We start from the raw sequence: 22,631 nt of genomic DNA on the forward strand, positions 1-22,631 counted from the left end.
CACCTCAGTTGGGAGGGCTGGCAGGCAGCCTGGGCTCGAGGATATGTGGGTGAGGACGCAGCAGGCAGAATGGAGACTGTCACAACTGCCAAAGTACGGAGGGTTTTATTTTGAGATTTGAGTGCAGTAATGTATTTTATTCCTGGTTAAAGCTGTTTATTATTTTCTTGTAGTTACGATTTTTGAAGTCTGGAATTATCTTGGTCTCTGTTCTTCTGTCTGGCCCCTGAATCCATTCTGGGTGACTTCCTAGGCTAATGCTTTAGGTTGTTTAGACACATATCCTGAGGTGTTAGCCTCAGGCAGGACCCTGTGCTTCCAGCTCTTTGTATCCTTGGGGAATGAGGAGGAATGACAAGACCTCTGTACTGTGGGCAGCGCTTGACCACTCGCCTGGGTAAGTGCTGAGGCCACCCTTGCTCTTTGCATCTGCTAACTCTTAGCTTGGGCATCTCTGGAGCTCCGCTGGGAACACTGGCTCTCCTGTCTGTAACTACTAAGTCCACAACCTGCTTTGGACAACAGTTTTCTCGCATCTGGTTTCTCCCATACTTCAATGCTCTCTGCTTCAAATCTTCCACAATTTCCTCACAAATTCTGACTCATTGATGGTATCTTTTCTTGTGTTCCCATCTTGTTTTGATGTAATCTTTCAACAAATATTTTCAGTTATATCAATGGGAATTTTGCGAGGAAGGCAATTAAATACCTATACCAGGTCTGGATTCTGAATGATGAGGCTTTAAGGATCTTTAAAGCAGGGCTGACCATTCGCCTGGACAAGTTACCCTCTCGGCCTCAGTTTGCTCACCTATTATTTGGATGGAATATTACCCTACTGCGAAGGGGTTGTTGGAAGGATTAGAAGAGGATTTGAAGTGCCTGAGTGAAGAGCAGGCAATCAGTAAGCAGGGACTCAGTAAATGGCACCTGCTGTTACTATTTGTGCTAAAGGTATTTCACTGTGCCTCCCTGGAGGGGGATGTCATATGTGCACTCAACGGCCTGTGAGACCCTCCCTGACATGGGAAGCACAGCCTGCATTGCTTTCCTCACAGAGGAGCAGGAACGAGCAGCCTTCAGCATCTAGCTTCAGCTGCACACAGACTGGGGGCTGTGGGTGGGAGGGCTCGGGCCAGGTACCAACTGCTGTGAGCTTCCGGCTCCACCTCTGTAAAGTGGGCAGAAAGACAAGGTCTGTTGGAGAAGATTGCTGTGAGGATTAAACAAGGCAAGGAAAACGGTATGTAGTGACTGGGCAGCATACACTGGCTTTCCTCCTCCTTCCCGTCCTCCTTCTCCACTCTCTGACTCTTCCCCCCACCACTCTCCTCCTTTCCTTCCTCTTCTGTTCTTGCATTTCCACTGTTATTATTATTGTTGCTGTTGTTATTGAAGTAGGATCTAGACCATTTATTAATTCTTTTATTTATTAAAAAAATTTTTATGAATGCTCACTCTTTCTTTGGCCTTATAGGGAATAAAATTTGAAAACAGATGTGCTTTCCCTGCAAGTCGTTACTGCTTTAGGAATGTGGATGTGCAAAAGGTAACACAAACAAATAAACAGGGACTTGGAAGAAGAGATGGAGAGGAATTTCAGTGTAGACCCAGATCAGCCACGTGCCCCCAGGAGGGCCTCTTCATTTTCCTGAGCCTGGGAGTCTGCAGTTTCCTCATCTGTCAAATGAGGATTAGATGAAATGATGTACCCAGATCACCCCGCACAGAAAGTCCTAGGGAAAGGTCCGGCCCCTCCCCCCTTCCCTTCTCTTGTTCTGCCAAACTGCTGTGGGGATCACACTGCAGGGCCGGCCTCAGGGACGCCCGACCTGTGTGTGGCAGCACAGCGCCCTGCACTTAGAAGGGCCCTGCATTTGCTTCAGTTCTCTGCTATTTTTCTCTTGCAATTCTTAATAATGTTTAAGCAAGGTCCTCCTGTTTTCATTTTGCACTAGACTCCGTAAATTACGTAGCTGGCTCTGCCTGCTGTGACAAAATCCACGGAAGAATCCATATTTCTGTCCTCCCTGTAGACAGAGAGGAAGTGGGTTCCCAGGTGCCTGAAGGCAGCAGCTGTGGAATCCTAGGCCTGTCTGTGGCTGCGGCTCTCCCAGAGTCATTTCTATTCAACTTCTTAAAGCAACCAGTGCCGGCTTCCTTGGGTCCCCTGCAGCAGGTCTAACTATAGCTCCAATTTGACACACTTGCTATTTTCTATCCAGGTCTTTAAGGTAGCTCTCTGCAAGGTTCTGGAAGTGATGCAACTTACTGCCTTGTTGTTAATGACTTTTAGAATCATGAGCATTTTTTGAGCACAAGAAAACCTCCAGGAATACGCTGGGAGAGGCAGGCTCACTCTGTGCATGGACTAGGGAGTGTCCTTGAATGTGAAATCCCTGCCAAGGAACAGCGTGGCTGGGAGCTTCCCCTGCCTCCTTCAGGAAGCTTCAGTTGGTCATCTGTTCCTTTACTTCCAGAGAGGACAGACTGATTTCACAAGCCAACATGACTCTAAAATGTAGGGACAACAACATTTTTAGAAGCTTGATTTCCCGGTTGCTTCAAGATGGACATAAAAGTTTGTTCGGAGGTTTGAGCAAGTTATGATCAAACTTGATGCATATGAAGTCGAGTTTACCCAAATCCACAGCTTGGGAAGGAGGCAGGGGAGTGGCAAGGAGCAACGCTGGGCCAACCCAGCGTGGTGTCTTCCCAGGAGTCCTGAGTTAGTTACCCCATAGCAGCAGTTTTCTCATGGGTCCAATTATTCTGAGGTTAGAGGACGGCCACGGTAGAGGACAGATCACTAAGGAGGAGCAAGGCAGCTGGGCCACCTGTCCTCCAGCCATTTCTGCACTTTAAATTGGCCAGCTGAAATCTCACCAAGTACCACTCCTCTCTGTAAAATGTTGTTTTTTGGTGGCAGAAGTGTAGAATGCGCCAGTGCCCTCCCCCCACCAAGATCCCTAGTGTACTCTCCTGCTAGAGCATATGGGCTCCGGTAGGGCTAAGCAGCCAGTTCGCATGCCAACAGCTCTTATATGCTTTCCTCAGGTGTCTATCAAACTTTTTTCAAATGTAGCACTTGTTTTTGGACCAAAAATTTTAGCAAAATTCCTAATGGTAGAGCATGGAAAAGGGAAACGACTGCTGTGTCTGAGTGGTACAGGTAGAAACCCAAGGTAGTGGGTGCTGTTGGTGCTGCCCAGATCCTCTCTACTGGGGCCCTGGCACGCATCACCCAGCTGCTTTGGTGTACAGATTGCTCTTCCTTCAGAGAACTGCCAACAGCTAATGGGAACTGTCTCCCTTGAGAGATTATGCAAAACCTGCCCCCTCCCCCACCTCTGGGGCCAAAGACTGATACAGAGTAATCAGTCCTGCCATATGGCCCCAGGCAGGGACAACTCTGTGGTGCAGTCTGTGCTCCAGGGGCCCCCTGTGGGTCAGGCCAAGACTATCTGAGACCACGTTGCTGGTCTCTTGTGCAGCTCCTTCTCCTGTCCTGTTCTACTCCCTTCCTCCTTGTAGGTTTCTCGTGCGAGCACACCCTCAATAAATTACATGCTTCTGAACCTCAGGATCTACTTCTAGAGACCCCAACCTTGGGTGAGGGATAAAGGAATAATAAAAATATAAATTCAGCACCTTCTGTAGCTAGAGCAACTTTATATGTTGGAAGCAGGCTTCCTCAAAGTTGGTCCTATAGGGTTTGATGACGGGGACTCTGTTTCTCTCTCTTCCTTCTTTCCCTCCCTCCCTTCCTTTCTTCCTTTCTTTATTTTTAACATATCTTCATAGATGGTACTAGTATGGTCTTATTATAAGCTTATTATAAAGCTTATAAACAGGCAGGTGACACTTTGTCTGATGGGGGATGAGGTCACAGCTGTTACCCTCCTCATGGGACTCCTCTGGTCTCACAGCTGCTGTCCAGAGCCTGGGAACCAGAAGGATGGGCTTGACGAGTGAGATGCAGGCTCGTGTGCAGCTGTCCATCCAGGCTGTGGATAAACTTACAAGTGAAGATCCAATTAAGAACCAGGGAGGGCCCTGCCATAAAGCTAGATGGCTTAGCATTTTGCTCTTGGCTCCTAATACACAAATTTAAAATACCTCCCATCTTCAACCCCATGATTTATTACAAATTAGAGTATCAGGTTTTTTTTTTTTACTGCCTGCTGTCAGCAAAAGTTACCGTATAGGCAGTCTGTGAAAGGAACTTTGTCAAAATAATTCTAACCACAAGAACAAACAAACAAATCACATATGAAACAATGTATATTGCTTTCTTAGAGAAGTTCATAAAATCCATGAAATTCTAGAGCACTGGGTTATCAGAACCAGATTGAAGTTATTCCCTCTGGAAGAAAGCCCTTTCACAGGGATTAAGAATCTGCATATTTGAGAGGCTTCCGTGGGTTGAGTTGTGGTCTGACATGAGTCTCCTGATTTTATATCGTGTTCTTTCCTGTATTCATGGGAAGAATCATAAGCTGCATGTTTTAATTTTGTAAGCTGGATTTTTCTTCCTTTTGCTTTTTTTGCCACATGCAACTTATTCATGGAATATTTATTTTGATCATTTTCACTTACTGGCTGTATACCTGAGGAGAAGAGAGGGAGTCCAATAGAGCAGTTAGAAAAAAATCCGCTCTATAGAATTTGACAATAATGATACCTTATATTTAGGAATTTATTGTTCCAAATGTTAATTGGAAGGGGAGGTCCATTGGGGATGATCACTAGCAAACTGATCAACACATTAAGCAGCCAGTGAAAAGTTAATTAATTAAATTAATTAAACAAATGCATGCCAGCAACTTCAGCTTATCAATTTGCCTTTTATTTTGATTTTTTAAATTAAAAAAAAATTTTTTGAGGAAGATTAGCCCTGAGCTAACATCTGCTGCCAATCCTCTTTTTGCTGAGGAAGACTGGCCCTGAACTAACATTCATGCCCATCTTCCTCCACTTTATATGTGGGATGCCTGACACAGCATGGCTCAACAAACAGCTCGTAGTTCTGCACCCGGGATCCGTACCGGCAAACCCTGGGGTTTCGAAGCAGAACGTGCAAACTTAACCTTTGCACCACCGGCTAGGCCCCTCCACTTGCCTTTTAAACAAGAATTAAGAAATATTAAACCTATCAGAAACTCAGCAACTGACTTATAGAAAATGTAGCCAAGAACCAAGAAATAGAAGCAAAAATTCTGATGAACTACCAGACCAATCACTAAATAAAAAAAGAAGCAAAGAACAAAAACACTAAAAACCAAAAATCCTCTATTTACTTATAGTCGATAGTTCAGTGTCTGTTTTGTTTTAAGGAACATGAAATTCCACCAAGTTAGGTGATTTATTGTTTAATACAAAAGCAAATTAGAAGAAACACGTTAGAAGCCTCAAAGTAGCCTGGAGAGAGGGATGATCTTTGTGTGGTAAGAGATAGAAAAATGTTAGAGTCAGACACGAGAACTCAGTGAGCACGGTAGTGTGGTGTCAGTAGTGCAAAGGAAAAAAACTCTCCTAAACACAAGAAGCTCAGTAACTGGTGTTCAAAATGGCGATCTTGGGTAAGTCAGAAAAGGAAATTACAAAAACAATATCACTGCTTTGAAATTTACAAAGCATTTGCAACTCTGCTACGTAAATAAAATTCTATGTGACGTATTTTGCTTTTGAAAGTAAGGGAATGTGGACCAGATTATAGAAAGATTTGCAAGCAAAATTCCTAAGAGAGAAAGCTTGGAACATAAAAGGACATGTTCTCTGTTATCAAGAAGGCTTGACTCTCCAGGATGACTCTTTTCCTGAGCATCTTTGCCTGATAAGATTTCCCTGTACTTTTTTTAGATGAAAAGAACACATTTGCCCCAAAATAGGGAACTCCAAGAACATGTTTCTGGAAAAAAAGTTGTAAGTAATTTCGCATAGTACTAATAAATGTACTATCAGAAAATCATCTCTAGTATTTTTTAATCATAAATCTAATTTAGAAAATTTATTGCATTTGTAGCATGTGGTTTTTATTGTTATTTTTACAAGGAACTTCATCTCAAATTTCTTAATGAAACTCAGTAGGAAAATATTGTCCAATGAGCAGAGATCCAATTTATAATTGACTTTTTGAATGTATATCTAAGTCATATATACTCCACTTGATAAAACTTTGGTTCAATAACTGCTAAAAAATGTAGCAAAGGAAATCAATTGGAAAATCTCTCTAAGCTTATTAAACTCCAGGGTCAGGACTTCTGTTGTGCTTTAAAAATAACATTAATTAAGGGAGAAAGAAACAGACTTCTGCCAAAACTGTGATGAGAGAGGTTTTTCTATTATAGTGATAATTTTTATTTACCAGAAAGACTCCCTGACTAAAGGAAATTATTACAATCCAGTCTTTCTCCTTGACCCCTACCTGGTCTTTAATTTCGTGGAGAGATGGTCTATGCTAATGGAAACCAAAAATCAAAGTATTTTCTTGTTGGATAACTCTGGCCTTTGTCACCATCTTCTTGTCACATGAGGAGATGTGAATGTAGATTACTATGACTAACAACTGACCATTATAACTAAGGTTGTTCAATAACCTACATGGACCAAGTAGCATAGCAGAGAAGAGCTTCAGCAAAGCAGTGAAATTCACAATCTTAATTCCTGATGACTTCGTCTGAGCCTCATTCTGTCCTGCTTCATATTTTCTTCACTGCTAACATTAGCTCTTACACTTTCTTGCCTTATCCCACCTTTTGGAACTTTCTCTGTCTCCATGTTTCTGGTTCTGATCTTGGAATTGATATTCAATTATTCTGGCCATTCACTCTGTGTGGTCTCTGGCTGGATAAGGGTCCTCCTGGTTGAGCATAGCCTCCACCCCTTGTGCAATCTCTATAAAGATGGCTCTCTGTGGAGGAACCAGACACTTACTTGTCTTTGAAAGTCCTCTCATGATTTCTCTTTTCTCTTCCTTTGCATTTCCCCTCTGTCATTTTCTTAAGACTGGATTGTTCACCTCCCTGGCTTTAGGTTCTCTCCATGCCAATCCACCTTTCACTTCACCATTACAACACTAATGACTCCTCCTATCCTCACTCTTCAAATCTAAATCCCTCTGCACAGCTTCTAAGATTTTCCTCTGGCTTTTTCAACTTTCTGGTGTACAATTTCAATCAAGCCAATCATTGTTTCCATCTTTGAAAGGTTATCTATAAGTTCACATCCCATCTTCTTGAAATTTACCATGACTGCTACCAATATACGTTTGCACAGGGCTTCATGGATCATAAAAGGTTTTGATATACACATCCCTTTTGATTCTCCCATTAACGCTTTAGGAGTCATCCTTGGTTTCTCTTTCTCTCTCTCACCTCACAACACATTCATAGCAAATCTTGTTGATTCTACTTTCAAAATATATCCTAAAACTTATCACTTTGTCATCTTCCACTAACTAACACCTGGTCTAACACATCATTCTTCTTAGTGTGGATGACTAGCTTTCTAATTGGCCTCCTTACTTCCACAGTAACTATGCCGTAGTCCCACTGTATACAGCAGCCAGAGAAATCTTTGTAAAATGTAAATCATGTACTGTACAGATCCTCTTCTTCTCTGGATTCCTGAAATGGTGGTCTCTCAAACTTAGAACAAAATCTGGATTCCTTGGCATGGCTATTAATTCCCACAGGATCTAGCCAGAACTATCCATTAGACTGTTCTGTAATGACGGAAATGTTCCATAATCTGTGGTGTCCAATACAGTAACCACTAGACACAGGTGATTACCAAGTACGTGCAATGTGGCTAGTATGACTAAAGAACTGAATTTTTAATTTTAAATAATTTAAATTTAAATTTAACTAGCTACACATGGTTAATGGCTACTGTACTGGATAGTACATATCTCACTTTTGGACTCACAGCTTTCTGGACTCACCTCTTGACATTTTTCTTCTTGTTCATTCAGCAATAAGGACCCCAGATTTCCTGCTGCTCCTCAAAAATGCAAGCTTGTTCCCACCTCAGGGCTTTTGCCTGGTCCCCTCCTCCCCTCACTTCTTACCCTAAATCTTCAAAAGGCTCACATCCTTACTTTGTTCCAGTCTCTGACTCAAAAGTCACTTTTTCATGGAATCCTTCCCCGGTCTCTCTATGTAAAAGAGCTCCTCACGCTGCCCCTTTCCACGCTGTACTCTTCTATGTAGCTCTACCTCTGCCTGAAATCATATTATGCATCTTTTTCACTTTGATTATCATCTGCCTTCTCTATTTTCTCCAGAAGTGTAGGTAGGCAGTAGGTTGGAAATTGGCTTTAGGCAGAGTTGAAGTTTCTCTAGGTGATTCCGAACGAAGGACAGAGGCACAAGGAAGTTCAGGGTGATTATAAGGAGTAATTACAATGATAGAAAAAAGGAACACGAGAATCTAAAATGGGTGAGTGATGGAGAAAAGGGGGTAAGCTTACCAGTTTAATGGACTCATGCTCTGGTGGGGTTGAAATAGTATTGGAATAGGGGTGTTAGAGGGAAGTAGATGGAAATATACCAGCTAGTGGTAACAGAATGGGAAGACTGAAAGGGAGATTCTGGAGATGGTGCAATCATTGTGCAGAAAAAGTCTTGGGAATGGTCACAGAAGTGGGTGGTAACATAGAAGAGTGTAGAGGACAGCATCAGAAGAGGAGAAAAGTTTAAGAACTGAAGAAGTCAGGGTATTTGGAAGAGTTGTTTGCAGCATATGAAAATCACTAAAGATTATGACAAGAGTAGTCTTGGAAGGAGTGAGAGTGAGCCTGGCTCTACCATCATGAAGAACAGAGAGACCCACCCAGAGTTGGTAAGTGACTGCTGATGTTTGCAGTGGGTAGAAGAGCCTGAGTGCATGGATTTTAAAGCTCCAAGGTTTAGGGGAGGAGAGACAAGACTCTGGAAGCAGCAGCAAGAGTGCCTCCCCAACAATCAGGCCTGATGAAGGAGAAAAGAGTCACCACTTGAGAAGTCTTCAAGGGAAAGACTGGGCGTCAGAGTAAGAAGTGAAGGACACCTCAGAGAAGAAGTGGAGGAGAGAGGATTTTGCTGAAGAGTGAATTCCAAAGGGTAGGATGGAGGGTACTGATTGCTGGGGAGGGTGGCAGATGGGGTTGGATTAGTAGATGTGCAGACCCATGTGGAGATTAAACAATGGGAGAGGAAGGGGGCTCTGCCATCTTCTTCTGGTGAAAGACATTGGGAAAAGAATGCGATGGGGTTCTTTTCCAAGGTCTCGAGGTTACCTTGTTCTGATAAAACTGAGAGTGTTGGAGGTAGAGGGCAGGAATTTGGGGGTTTTCTCAGGAGGACACAGAACTCGGGTGCCTCTTTTCTCCCTCCCTCACGTCAGTTTGGAGGGCTTGGAAGCAGTGGCACTCCCGGGAGCCCAGGGTGTTCTGGATCTCTCCTCTTTGCTCTTTCTCTTGCTGTGGTCACAGCCGCTCCCGCATTAGAGGAAAACATGCTGACTGAAACTTCAGCTATGGGGGCCATTAGGAACAGGAAACAGGTACAAGTTTCACTTTCAGATAAATGAAGCATTCTCTGGGGGCCAAGAGACATCTTGTCTCCTGTCCACTTTCTGCCAAAACCTCTTTGTTCAGGCCCCCTGGGGGTCATCGAGGATGATTTCTGGAGTTCTGAATTGATTGACTCCATGGATGATACTCGTCTGTGGAGGAACACACAAGAAGAAGAGCACACAAGAGGAACTGGGTGGCATTTGAGTCGAGAATAATGAATTTAGTTGAGGGTAGTTTGATTTTAAAATGTATGGAGGCCATTAAGACAGGTTGTCCAAAAGGCAGCTGGATATATTGGTCTGGAGCTCAGATGGGAGATGTCTGGGTTGGATTCAGATTTAGGAGTTATCAGATAAAAAGAATAGGGAAGATGTGCCGGTAGAGATCCAGGGAGATTATGGAGAGTGAGAAGGGCTGAGGGCTGAGAACAGAATGCTGGGGAAGACCAACGGTTAAATGATGGGTGGAGGAGGAAGTGAGTGACAGCCAACAGGACCAGAGAGGAAGTGTTACAGCTGTAGGAAGGCAATCAAAGGATTGTGAGAGATTTAAGGAGGGAGCAAGGAATACTTTCTCTTGGTAAGGTGGAAATGTGAGCACTGGTATACAACTCTCCTGATTCCAATCCAGATCTAAGGAGCCAATGTCATACAAACATAGAGAGCTACAAAAAGGGGTGTTCACAGGATAGAAGCACATGGGAATCCTGCTAGAGAGAGTGAAGCCGGGACGAGATTGAAGGGAGGTCCCAGGGCTGTCCTACAATAACTCATGCAGAGATGTTAGGAGGTTTTAAACGGAATGGATGAGTTTCTGGCAAAATACAAGTTAACAAATCTGACTCAAGCACATTTAGAAAAAAATAATAGAATAAAAAAGTGGAAAAAATGTTTTTAAAATTTATTTTAAATGGGTGCTAGGTTTAGATATTATGGACAGTTTTTTCCAAACACTCAAAGAGGAGATCTGGGTTCCATAAACTGTTCCACAGAAAAACCAAACCAAAACAAACACAAACATCCACAGACATTTCCCAAATCATTTTTTAAAACTTGGTATATCCTTAAAAAGAAAATCTCACCAAGGATGCAAAGTGACAGTTAAAGAACAATCTCCTTATGTATATAGATATAAAAATAATAAAGTATTGGCAATCAGAACCCAGCAGTTTATTAAAAGAAAATCCCTATGGCCAAGTAGGATCTTTTCCAGGAATGTAAGAAGAGTTTAATAATAGGCTATCTATTAATATAATCCATCACATAAAGAGGCCAAAGGACAAAAAAACCCCGCTAAAATCACATGATTACCTTGATTCCTGCCAAAAAGTCATTTGAAACAATTCCACATCCATTCCTGATGGAAATTCTTAGCAAGCTAAGAACATTACCCATCTTTAACACAAGAAAGACTGTCTTGGTTTAATTGCGAACATGAGTGGGAAGTCTGGAATTTGTGTAGAAGCGTGTCTTAAGGAGTGATTTAGTGGAAACGGATTTGTCTTGAAGTTGAATTTGCAAAGCACCATCTTCTGTTTCTCAGGCTGAATGTGGATATTTGCAGTGGCTTCCAGAGTGGCTTGAGATACAAGAGAGCTAAGGCCGCCCCTTAGCACTAACACTGTACAATACCCACTTACAGACAGCGTACACTCATAGCAGAACACTGATGGCATTTAAATAAGTCAGGTACTAGCCCAATACCTCCACTAATATTTACCATATTTTGGGAGTTCTAATGCAATAAGCTCCTGTCCCTACTTACCTTACTCCTCCACAACTCCCCAACCCCCTAAGAGAGAGTTATAGTTAGAGAGGCAACACTATTATTGTAGATTTGATGATAATCTACTAAGCACACTTACTGTGTGCCAGGCACTGTGTTAAGCACTTAGCATACACTAAATAATTTAACCCCAATGGCCACGCTGCAGAAGGGCATTATGATGCCCACTTTACAGAAATAACAGTGAAGCTCAGGCAAGTGAAGGGCAGGGAAGCTTGTTAAGTGGCATCCCAAAGTGGCTCAGGGAAATGAACATAGCTGTGTCTGACTCCAGAGTCCATGCTCTGAACAGTAAGCAACACTGTATTTCTTTATTAATGAATAAGAAATGGAATCTAAAAGAACAGATTACAAAATTAATATAAAAACAAATTTCCTATATGCCAGCTATCACCAGTTAGAAAATATAAAAGAGATGGTTCAAAATAGTAACTAACAGCAGTATAAAATATCCAGGAAATAGCTAACAGAGAATTGGGCAGGAAATATTTGAAGAAAATTCCCAAGCACTTAAGAGTGGCATAAAAGATATTTCAACAACTAAAGATATATATATACTGTGTTCTTGGATGAGAAATTTCATTATTTGTAAAGATTTCACTAAAATGGTCTTAAAACGTGCATGCAATTACTTTCAGAATATTATTTTTATAACGTGGTGGGAAAACAAAAAGGTGAATGCAGGTAAATAAATAAATAAAACTTCTAGGAGGGTACTTGTATTATCACTGATCAGTCTATTACAAAGTTGCAATAATTAAAACAGTATAATAGTGATACCAAAGTACAGTATAGTAATAAATGCAAAATCATTAGAATGTAACAGATGACTCCGAAAGAGAATCTAGTACATATTACCATTTATTACATAATAAATGTAACATTTCAAATCAGTGAAAAAAGAATGAATTATTCCATAAATGGTTTTAGAAATACTTATTAATCATTTGGAGAAGAATTAGATTTCTTCCATACCATATAACAACATAAATTCCAGATGGACTAAAGTGATAAAAGTAAATGGTAAGGATCTAGAGAAACGTGTAGGTTAATATTTATTTGCTTCAAGGGCGGGGAAGACCTTTCTAAATATAAAGAAAAGAAGAAACCATGGCTAAATAAATTTGAAACATCTAACAACATAGAAAAAGAAATCTACGTTGAAAATGTAATAAAACAGAAAGAGAAATTTCAATCTGAGAAAACATTAGCAATATATATGAAAGATCATGGTTTTAATATTTATAAAGAATTTTCTTAAAAAGCAATAGGAAAAGGATGACTGCTCTATTAAAATGGATAAGAACATGAATAGAAAAGGAAAAATATAAATAATAAAAAATGTGAAAATAACTCTTTGCTAGTGAATAAATGTAATTAAAACAATAAAAAAGTTCAATACATCTTTCTCCTTCAAAATTTCTCATTTAAAAGGCTATGATACTACACCTCAACAACAAAAAAACCAAATAACCTGATTAAAAAATGAGCAAAGGCCTTGAACAGACGGATCTTGAAAGAAGATATACAAATGGTCAATAAGCATATGAAACAGTGCACAACATCACCAATCATTAGGGAAATACAAATCAAAACCACGATGAAATGCCATTTCACACACATTGGGATACAAAAAGTAGAAAATAACAAGTGTTGGTGAGGATGTGGAGAAATGGGAACCATTGTGCATTGCTGGTGGGAATCAAAAACAGTCCAGCCACTGTGCAAAACAGTATGGTGACTCCTCAAAGAATTAAACATAGAATTACCATGTAATTGAGTAATCCACTTCTGATATAGACTCAAAATAAACGGAAGCAGAGAGTTGAGCAGATACTTATACACCTAAATTCACAGCAGCATTATTCACAATAGCCAAAGGTGGAAGCAACCCAAGTGTCCATTGATGGATGAATGGATAAATAAAATTGATATCCACATGTGATAGAATAGAATTCAGCCTTAAAAAAGAAGGAAATTCTGACACATACCACAACATGGAAGGACACTGAAGATTTATGTGAAATGAAATAAGCCAGTCACAAAGGGACAAATATTATATGATTCCTCTTCTATGAGGTACCTAGAGCAGTCAAATTCATAGAGATAGAAAGCAGAATGGTGGTCGGCAGGGGCTGGGAGTGGGGATAGGGACTTTCTGTTTAATGGGTACACAGTTTTAGTTTGGTAGGATGAAAAAGTCCTGGAGATGGATGGTGGTGACATTGCACAATAGTGTGAATGTATTTAATGCCACAGAGTTGTACATTTAAAAATGCTTAAAATGGTAAATTTTATATTACGTATATTTTACCATAAATAAAAAAACTACCTAGGGGGATTGGATGTTGATGCTTATATGGAGCAGAGATCTGAAAAAGAAAGAATAAACTAGAAACAGGTTTCTTACCAACTCGGGTTGACAAAAAAGAAATCTTAGCATAGACATAAAGTGGACAGTCAACCAATCAATATTTCCATGGGAAATCATAATCATAGATCTGCCTTCACATAGATTTGGGGCTCAATTGTATACAACACAGTTTGGCCTTGGAACTCCGAAACTGAAAAAGTAACATAAAATTTGGTTCTCAGCTAACGATGCCCTGGGAGACTTGGCAGAAGCAAATACTCTGGAGTCGGATAGATTATTGGAAAACCTAATGGTATATACATGTCCATCCTCTCCAAATAGATTTATAGGTTTAGTGGAATCCCAATCAAAATCCTAGAGGTGTTTTTGTGGAAATTGATTAGCTGCTTCTAAAATGCATATGGAAATGCCAGGAGTTAAAAATCACAAAAATAGTTTTGAAAAAGAAGAGCAAAGCTGGAAGCCTTACTCTGCCAAATATCAAGACCTTTTTAGTAAAGCCACTACATTTAAGACAGTGCTATATTGGTACAAGGATACACAAACAGACTAATGGGGCAGAATAGAAACCTCCACATAAATCAGAAATATAGTCATCTGATTTACGGCAAAGGTGACAGCACAGTGAAGTTATGAATCTTGACCCCTACCTCACACCATACCAAAAAAAGCAATTCTAAATGGATTATAAGCCTACGTGTGAAAGGAAAAACAATAATATTTCTAGGAAATAATGTAGCAGAGTACCTTCACACCTTTGGGGTAGGCAAAGATTTCATAAGCAGAACACAAAAAGTACAAACAACTGTAAGGAAGAAAATTCATAAATCGACTACATTAAGTAAGAATTTCTGTTAAGAAGAGAAGAGGTAAGCATATAGTAGGAGAAGATATTTGCAATACATTTATATCTCAAAGCGCTTGTATCCAGAACATGTAAAGCATTCCTACAAATTAAAAAGAAGACAGATAGCCTAAAAGAAAAATAGACAAAAGACCTGAACAACTACTTCACAAAAGAGGATATTCAAATGACAATAAGCATAAAATCTTCAAAATTCATTGGCCATTGGGAAAATGCAAGTTCAGGTCACAGGGCAATACCACTAATCGCCTATGAGAATGGCTAAAATGAGAAAGACAGACAACGCTAAGTGTTGGTAAGATGAGAAGCAGATACAACTCTTATACATTACTAGTGGGAATATGAATTGATACAGCTACATTGGAAAGTTGACAATATCTAAGAAAGCTGAACATGTGCATACTCTACAACCCAGCAACGTAGCTCCCAGATATACACCCAAAAGAAGTCTTCACATGTGCCACAAAGGATATGTACAAGAATGATCATAGCAGCCCTGCTTAAAGCGGCCAAAACCAAGAAACAATCAAAAGTTCCATCATCCATAGAGTGGATGAAGTGTGGTCTGTTCCTACAGTGGAATGCTACACAGCAATGAAAATGAAAACTATTGCTACATGTACGGGCATAGATGAATCTCACAACATAATGCTAAGTGAAAGAGGCCAGGAATGAAAGAGTACACCCTGTATGATTCCATTTATATGAAGTTCAAAAATAAGTGAAATTAACTTACGTTGTTAGAAGTCAGAATATTGTTTACCTTTCAGGAGGACAGTGGCAGAAAGGGGTATGAGGGAGATTCTGGGGTATTGCTAATATTTTATTTCTTGGTTTATGTGGTGGTTTTACACAAATCAAAAGTTTATTTTTTGAAAATTCATTAAGTTCTAATTCATAATGTGTGCAGTTTTTAGTATGAAGTCATACTTCAATAAAAAGTTTACTTAGAAAAAGAAACTGTGACATGACCTTTCTTGAGGGCACTGTGTCAGTGAGAATAAAAGACCTTAGAGGTGTCTATATCCAGACCTACCAGCTCTACTTCCCAGGAAAGTAAGCAGAGGTATATTAATATGTTTACATATCAGGATGCACATTTTAATATTTTTAAGTGTGTGAAATCCAAGAAAGAACCTAAACATGCAATCAGAAGGAATTGATAAAACAGATGTGGTATAACAATGAAATAGAATATTATGCCATCTTTAATATTCACATTATTGATTATCTAAGAGTATGATAAAACTGTTTATGTATAACATTAGTGAGAGAAAAAGCACAATGCATATTTATGTATACACTTTTCCAATTTTGTTTCAAGTAGGTATGTGTGTAAAAATGGAAACGTATATGAAAGAAATACAACAAAAACTTTAATAATTCTTATCTCTAGGTGCTGGTGTGATAAGTGAATTTTTTCCTTTATATTTTTCTGTGTTTTCCAGTTTTCTATATGAGGTAGCTATTACTTTTATACTCATGAAAATAACTTAATGAGGGCATAATCAACCTCGTAAATCCAGCAGGAATGGAGTAAAGCTCAAGATTTTTGGGCAGCGTGGAGGATAAAAGCAGGTCAACTTTGCCAGAGCCATTTCTTTGGATTGAAGTGGAAATGAGAAGTGAAGCAGAAGACAGAGTAAATACAAATGATTCCTTCAAGTACCTTTGTTGGAAGGGGAAGACTCTTGCTTTCTTTGACATTCTTCAATCCTTACAGTCTAGAGCAGTGTTTCTGGAACTCAGCTGCACAATGAAATCGCTAAGGAGGCTTTAAGAAAATACTGATACCTGGGACCTTCACTCAGAGACTTCAATTTGGTAGATCTAGTCTATGGCCTGGACTCCCAAGGCGATGTGAATGCAAAGCCAAGGTTACATTTTCTTTCACCTTCTCCGCTGTAGAAGTTAAATTCCTGATCCATATGTATGGCATGTGCTGGGCACAAAATAGGCCCCCGATAAATAGTTGCTGATTGTTGCCACAGAAGTCTTTTTGGAAGATGCAGAGTATGTACTCATGATTAGAGATTTCTTCTCCCTCGATTGGATGGTGGCCCAGGTTCAAAGTGGGCCATGCAGGAATGAAGGGGCATCTTGGTCCATGGCTCCACTCGGGCATTGGGTGCTTATATCAGCCTTTTGAAATTGAAGTCACATGCTGGTGAGTCTATGGCTTATTTTCTTGGGGATGCAAAATAGCTAAGGTGAAATCTCACTGTAGTCAACAGCACAACGCAGAGTCCAAAGGGAGGAAAACTCAGTTATATTATCGGAATGTCAGTTTTGGTTACTGAAATTGTTCCAGTGATGACATTTGGGATAGGCTAGTGACAGAAGTCATCTAATTTGATGCAGGAAGAGAAAGAAAACAGTATTTTATGCTTACAATATGTCAGATGCTTTTTATATTCTCAGGCCTTATAAAAACCACTTCAACTAGGTATTAACATCCCCATTCTAGAGATTAGGAAGCTGAGGCTCAGAGAGGTTAGGCAACTTGCCCACAGTCACAGAGGTGGCAACTAATGAGAAGAGATCTGAACTCTTCTCTATTTGACATCAAAACCTATAAGCCCTCCACATCATCAAAACGTAACCTTGAGTCATACAAATGATGGAAAAGGGCATCCATACCAAACCTTCGTTTTAGACCCTAGTAAGGTTTCTCTGTTGTCAATAAGTCAGTAGGAGAAAAGACAGTCACTGAAATCAGAGATGCTGAAATATAGGAAATTTTTCTTAGTATTCAATAGTCTTTCTTAGCATTCAAATGGCTTATTTAGAAAATAAATTAGGTTGTGGTCATTCTGGAATAGTGCGTGGAAAGATAGAGGGGTGAGGTTCATCAGTGGCTTTCAAACTCTTTCAACTCAACTAATTTTATGAAAAAGAAAAGCACGTAGACTACATTACTGCTGTGCTTACAGGAATTCGCTCTGAGGAAATTGTACTGGGTCCTAGGTCCAAGACTGCGTTCTTAGGTGTATGAGCCAATAACTATCTGTGTGATCTTAGGCAACTCACCGTCTCTCTTTGGGCTTCGATTTCCTCAAGAGAGAAAACAAGAGGACATTTAAATAGCCTCTGAAAGCTATAGATAGTTTATTGATTGATACAAGCTGCAGATTCTCTCTCCAGAAGATGTACACACGCATGTACATGTACAATTTTGAATGCTGGTTCTAGTTTTGCACAGATCTTCCAAAGACCAGTCATGAATCTCCAAAGAATATACTCACTCTTGATTTAAAACACCTGGAATATGTCATAATAGGACTGTTGTCACGTTTACAAAAAAAGCCCTTATCTTCTAGAGATGCAATCTGAAATGTTCTTGGATGAAGTGATCTGATGTCTGAAATTTGCTTTACAATGATCCAGTGTGTATGGGGAGGGGGGCGGTGGCAGTGCTGGTGGAGTAACAGATGAAACAAGACGGCCCATGAATCGATAATTGGTGAAGCCAGGTGATTAGGAACATGATGGTTCTTTAATATTGTTTTCCCTACTTTTGTGTATATTGAAATTTTCAGTAATAAAATAAATTCACACAATAAAAATTATCCATAATTAAAAAAAATACCCTGAATAGATCTCTAATGTTTCCAACTCTAACATTCTATGATTTAGCATTCCAAAGAACTTGCAAAGAAAATGGACTTCTGGAAACATTCTATGTGCTCAGGGTGTTGAATCATCATCATTCCTCTCCTAATGGATCCTCTGGACTAGAGGACTTGTTGTGGTCCCATTTTCCAGATGATTCTGTGATATTGCACTTAATTACTTCCCTAAATATACTTTTGGGGAAATAACTGCAAAATCAAATGCAAAGAAGCTGAACAAGAATTGGTCTTTAATCATTTGACATGATAATATGGCTCAATTTATTTTCAAAGATTTCTTAAGACAAGAAGACCAAACTACTGTTGCAAATGACTTTTCTGGCATGTAAAATACTTGGTTCGGACGCTGTGTGATCGAGGATGTAAAAGAATATGCGAACACAAGAGACAGCTGCACAGTGGTTGAGAGCTTGGGCTCCAGAGCCGCACTGCCTGGGTCCCTGTCCTGGCTGTTTCACACAACTAGCTATGTGATCTTGGATAAGTCACCTAACCTTTCTGAGCTTCTGCTTCTCCATCTTTAAAATGGAAATAAATAGCACAATCTCCCTCAAGGGGTTATTGTGAAAAGCCAAGCTATGCCTGAATATAGGAAGTATTCAGTAGATGCTCACCTTTTTCTCTCAACTATGTAAATATAAAAATAGATGAAAAAAGATGTAAGAGATAGATTAAAATGTTACTAGCAGTTGCCTCTGGACTGTGATCAATGGGTGATTTATTCTTTTCTTTAATTTTTGTCTGGACTTTCCAAATTTCTACAAAGAGTATTTGTTACTCTTATAACCAGAGAAAAGGTTTTTTAAGAATTAATATTAAAAGTCCTTCTCGAGAAAGTTTAATGCCGAGAGGGGACTGAGCCATGCTTGCCCTACACGGTATTTGGACAAACAGACCACTTCAGAAGAGAGTAACATGGAACTACCACTAACGCTTTGTTCTCATTTTTCCTCACTAGCCTCCCATCTTCAGGTGGAAGATCCTTGTAAATGCCAATGAGCTTTCAAATGTGGCGTTCCTGGTGTAGAAGGAATAGAGCCTTCCTCTGCTCCTGTTTCATGCCATCCTGCCTCCTTAACACAGTTCACCACACCAGCAGTTTAGCCTTTCTGAGGGGCCTGGACCCTTTTGAGAATGTCACAAATGCTATGCCAAGAAAGATTCACAATCAGGCACACTATTTTGCATTCAGTTTCCTGGGGTTCACAGGCCCCCCCATAGCCCATCATCACTGATTAAGAACACCTAAGCCACGACAACAAATTTAGGAATGTATAAACACACTTCAGGTGTGTAGACCACTTTGCGAAAAATTGACACGTACAAATTCAAAACCATAAGCCAGATAAATCGGTGGATAATTACGGATATTACATATGTAGCTTTTGCTTTGCCAAAGAATTTACATTAGGATATCTATAAATAGCAAACCTATACAGAGTGTTTGAACCATATTGCTGTATACCCAAATGCTAAGCCCTTTCCAGAACACGCCTACTGCAGAGCAACAGGCCCAATTCAAAAAGTTTGATACCAGTTTTACTGTCGAGTTTAGCTACATTCATTTACAGTATTCTAGATCACCTGTGAAACGGCCGCTAACCCATATCACTTAGCTGACTGATGGTCAATGATGGACAATGATGAGACACCCAGAAATTTCCAGTCAGAGAGGTGGTACATGTGTGTGGGCTGTGTGTATTGGAGTGGATCATCTGTGCTGAGACGGATCCCATCCCCTTAGCTCAGGAAGAAAAAGGATAAACATTGACTCAGTCCTTCCACTGTACCAGAAGGGACTTTAGGTCATCTCCTGTATTCCTCACAGGTGTTCTGGAAAGTAGAACACTTTGTCTCCCTTTTCAACTGAGTTTAAGAAGAGTTGACCCACATGCCCAGGTCAGACACTTATCAGAAAAAAATTGAAATTAAAATAACGCAAAGCTCTTTGTCTTGGATTGCCGTCTTTGATGGTTAACTTCTGGAGGCTGGGATACGTACAGTGTCCAGCATCACGTAAACTGACAGCCGGGCCACTTAGCTGTGATTTTGATCCCGCTGATTTGTCAAGGGCTCTCAGGGATGTGTGTGAAGGGAGACAGGGACTAGGTTTTTCTTTGCCCCATCTGACCTGCCCTCCAAACCGGCATCCCCTTTCCTTCACTCCTACACAGGGACTGAATCGCATTCCAAAGATGCCTGGGGAACTCACAAGGAGATCTGTATAAAGAGCCAGGAACCCTGTACTTAAAAAAACAAAACCCATATAACTACAAACTCCATCTTACGATTTTCACTCCCGGCTGAGATGCCATTTGGCATCTCACTGCTAGCAGCCCCATTTTACTTGATCCTCTTCCAAGATTCCCAAACATGTGCCTGGCACCCACGAGAGTTTCAGAAGAAGTGTAACAGCGACAGGAGAAGTGCGGCGGGGTTGGTTTTGTGTATATGTGTTAGTGTAACTCTCATAAAAGCAAGCGTAAGTTCTTGGAATATTAACTTCCACCAGAGGAGCATCAACTTTCCCGTGAACGCGGCAATTCCCTTTGCCTGGTTTCCCTGAAATGAGCGGTATCTGAAGTTAGGGGTGAGCCCTGTTAAGCAAAGGATCTCTGAGACCCTTGGAATACAGACAGCCCTTTGCTGGCCCGCAAGTGCCCTAGCTTTTCTGGAGGAGTATCTCTGGGCTGTCTGTCCCTCAGCCATCAGAAGCCGCCTAATACCTGCACGCTCTGTGGTCACAAGCAGGTTCAAAGCACAGAACAACCAAGCCGCCACCACCACCCGGGGAAGCGATCTCTGAACCCGGAGTCAACGTGAATTGCGTGTGCTCGCAGGTAAAGCGCGGCGCACAGCCTCAGGTCTGTGTGGGCGAGGAGGCTGGTCCACAGCGACGTGGTCCAGCATCGCTAGCAGCGAGCCCTGCCGGACATTCAAGTCTCAAGGGAGGTACAGTCCTTGAGCCCTGGTGGAAGTAGGGACACGTCTCAGCCTCCGGGGCCGGCGCCAGTTCGGAGGAAACAAAGGTGGACAGACAGGGAGAGAAGGAGAGTGAGTTTGGGTTGTCTTGGGGCAAGTTGCGCGGTACCTTGGATTCCTGGCTGCTGGTGGATGCAGGAGAGGGTGGCTGCTCGGCGCTCGCCGCCTCCTTGGGCAGCCCGTCCACGCCGTCCTCTCGGGCACCGCTCGGAGGGATCATCGTGGCGGCGCGGGAACGGTGTTGGGCTCCCGGAGGAACAGCGAGGCTCGCCTTCCTCGGGCTCGCCCTCCCGCCGTGCGCTGGGTCGCTCAGCTCCGGGTCCCCGGGACTCCCATCCTCACCAAGGCGCCGACGCGCCCTCCTCCGGCCTCGCCCCCGCCCCGGCCCTGCCCACCTCCCCGGCACTCCCGTGGGCAGGGGGAAAGCGCGCCCCGCCCCGCCGCGCCTGCGGCCACCTCGCCGGCCACCGCACGGTCGTGACTGCCACCCGACAGTGGACGAGCGGCTCGGGCTCGCTAGCCCGCCGGAGAAAGGGGAGGCGGGAGGCGGCTCTTGGGCGGGGCTGCGCGGACAACGCAGGGAGTAGCGAGGGCAGGAGGGGGCCCGCGGCGACGAGAGGCTCGGCTGGGAGGCTGGGCGCGCAGCGCACCGGGTCGGGGGTGATTGTTTAGCTGGGATAGCGACAATTGAGACCAAACCCGGAATGAACAGAAGACCTGTGAATGATAGAACCAGAAGGGACCACCTGCAACAACTCCCTCTTTCCGCACCCTAAGAAACAGCGACCATAAGAGACACTGTGACTTAGCTAAGTTATTTATAGAGTTCAGTGACGGAGAGAGGGACCAGAGGTGGGGTTCCCTGGCTTGAGGGCACTCTTCTTTCCCCTATTCAGCTTTGAACTAAAGCAGAGAGAGAATGCAGTGTGTCTGTGTCCTCATTTTGTTGTGCCTCTTTGGGGGCTAAACTTTTTACACTTTTTTACCTTATTTAATCCTCAGAGCCACCCTATTGGGCTAGACACTATCACTTCCATTATAGAGGAGAAAACTGGGGATTTAGGGTGGCTGAGTAATTTGCTTTAAGTCACTGAACTGCAAATGGTGGAGCTGGGATTTGAACCCGTTTTGGCTTCAAAATCCATGCTGTTTGGACTGTGGAGTCTCAGATCTAGGCCAGATCTTCGAGGCTAACTGAGGAGCAAGAGGGGGTTGCAGTACAGCAAGGCGTCCAGGGCTGTTCACAGAGGGGAAAACCAACCTGCCTTAATGCATCTTTTGGAAACATGGAGATGGCGCTCTTGGAGAAAGAGGCAGAAGCATCAGTATCTTTTAAAGATACAACCTCAGTGTGCAGGGAAAGGAATTACATCTGGATATTTAAAAGGCTTTCTTCTTTCTTTTTCATGAATACAAAACTCCTCCCTTAATTTT

At 41.7% G+C, this 22,631-nt stretch overlaps 1 protein-coding gene across 5 annotated transcripts in view; it reads right to left on the minus strand.

The window, feature by feature from the left end:
- STAC (SH3 and cysteine rich domain) overlaps positions 1-21,890 on the minus strand; it is a 151,387-nt gene extending 129,497 nt beyond the window's left edge. For 3 of the 5 annotated variants that reach the window (XM_014845807.3, XM_070492712.1, XM_044754896.2), the window contains exon 1: positions 21,307-21,552. In XM_014845807.3, the coding sequence (XP_014701293.1) occupies positions 21,307-21,417 (111 nt within the window). In that variant the 5' untranslated portion in view covers positions 21,418-21,552. Of the gene's footprint in view, positions 1-21,306 lie in introns of all 5 variants that reach the window. The other 2 variants (XM_044754895.2, XM_070492713.1) reach the window with 2 other exon arrangements.
- Between the last annotated feature and the right edge of the window lie 741 nt (positions 21,891-22,631).

This window comes from Equus asinus, chromosome 21 (assembly GCF_041296235.1).
Source record: "Equus asinus isolate D_3611 breed Donkey chromosome 21, EquAss-T2T_v2, whole genome shotgun sequence".
NCBI classification, from domain to species: domain Eukaryota; kingdom Metazoa; phylum Chordata; class Mammalia; order Perissodactyla; family Equidae; genus Equus; species Equus asinus.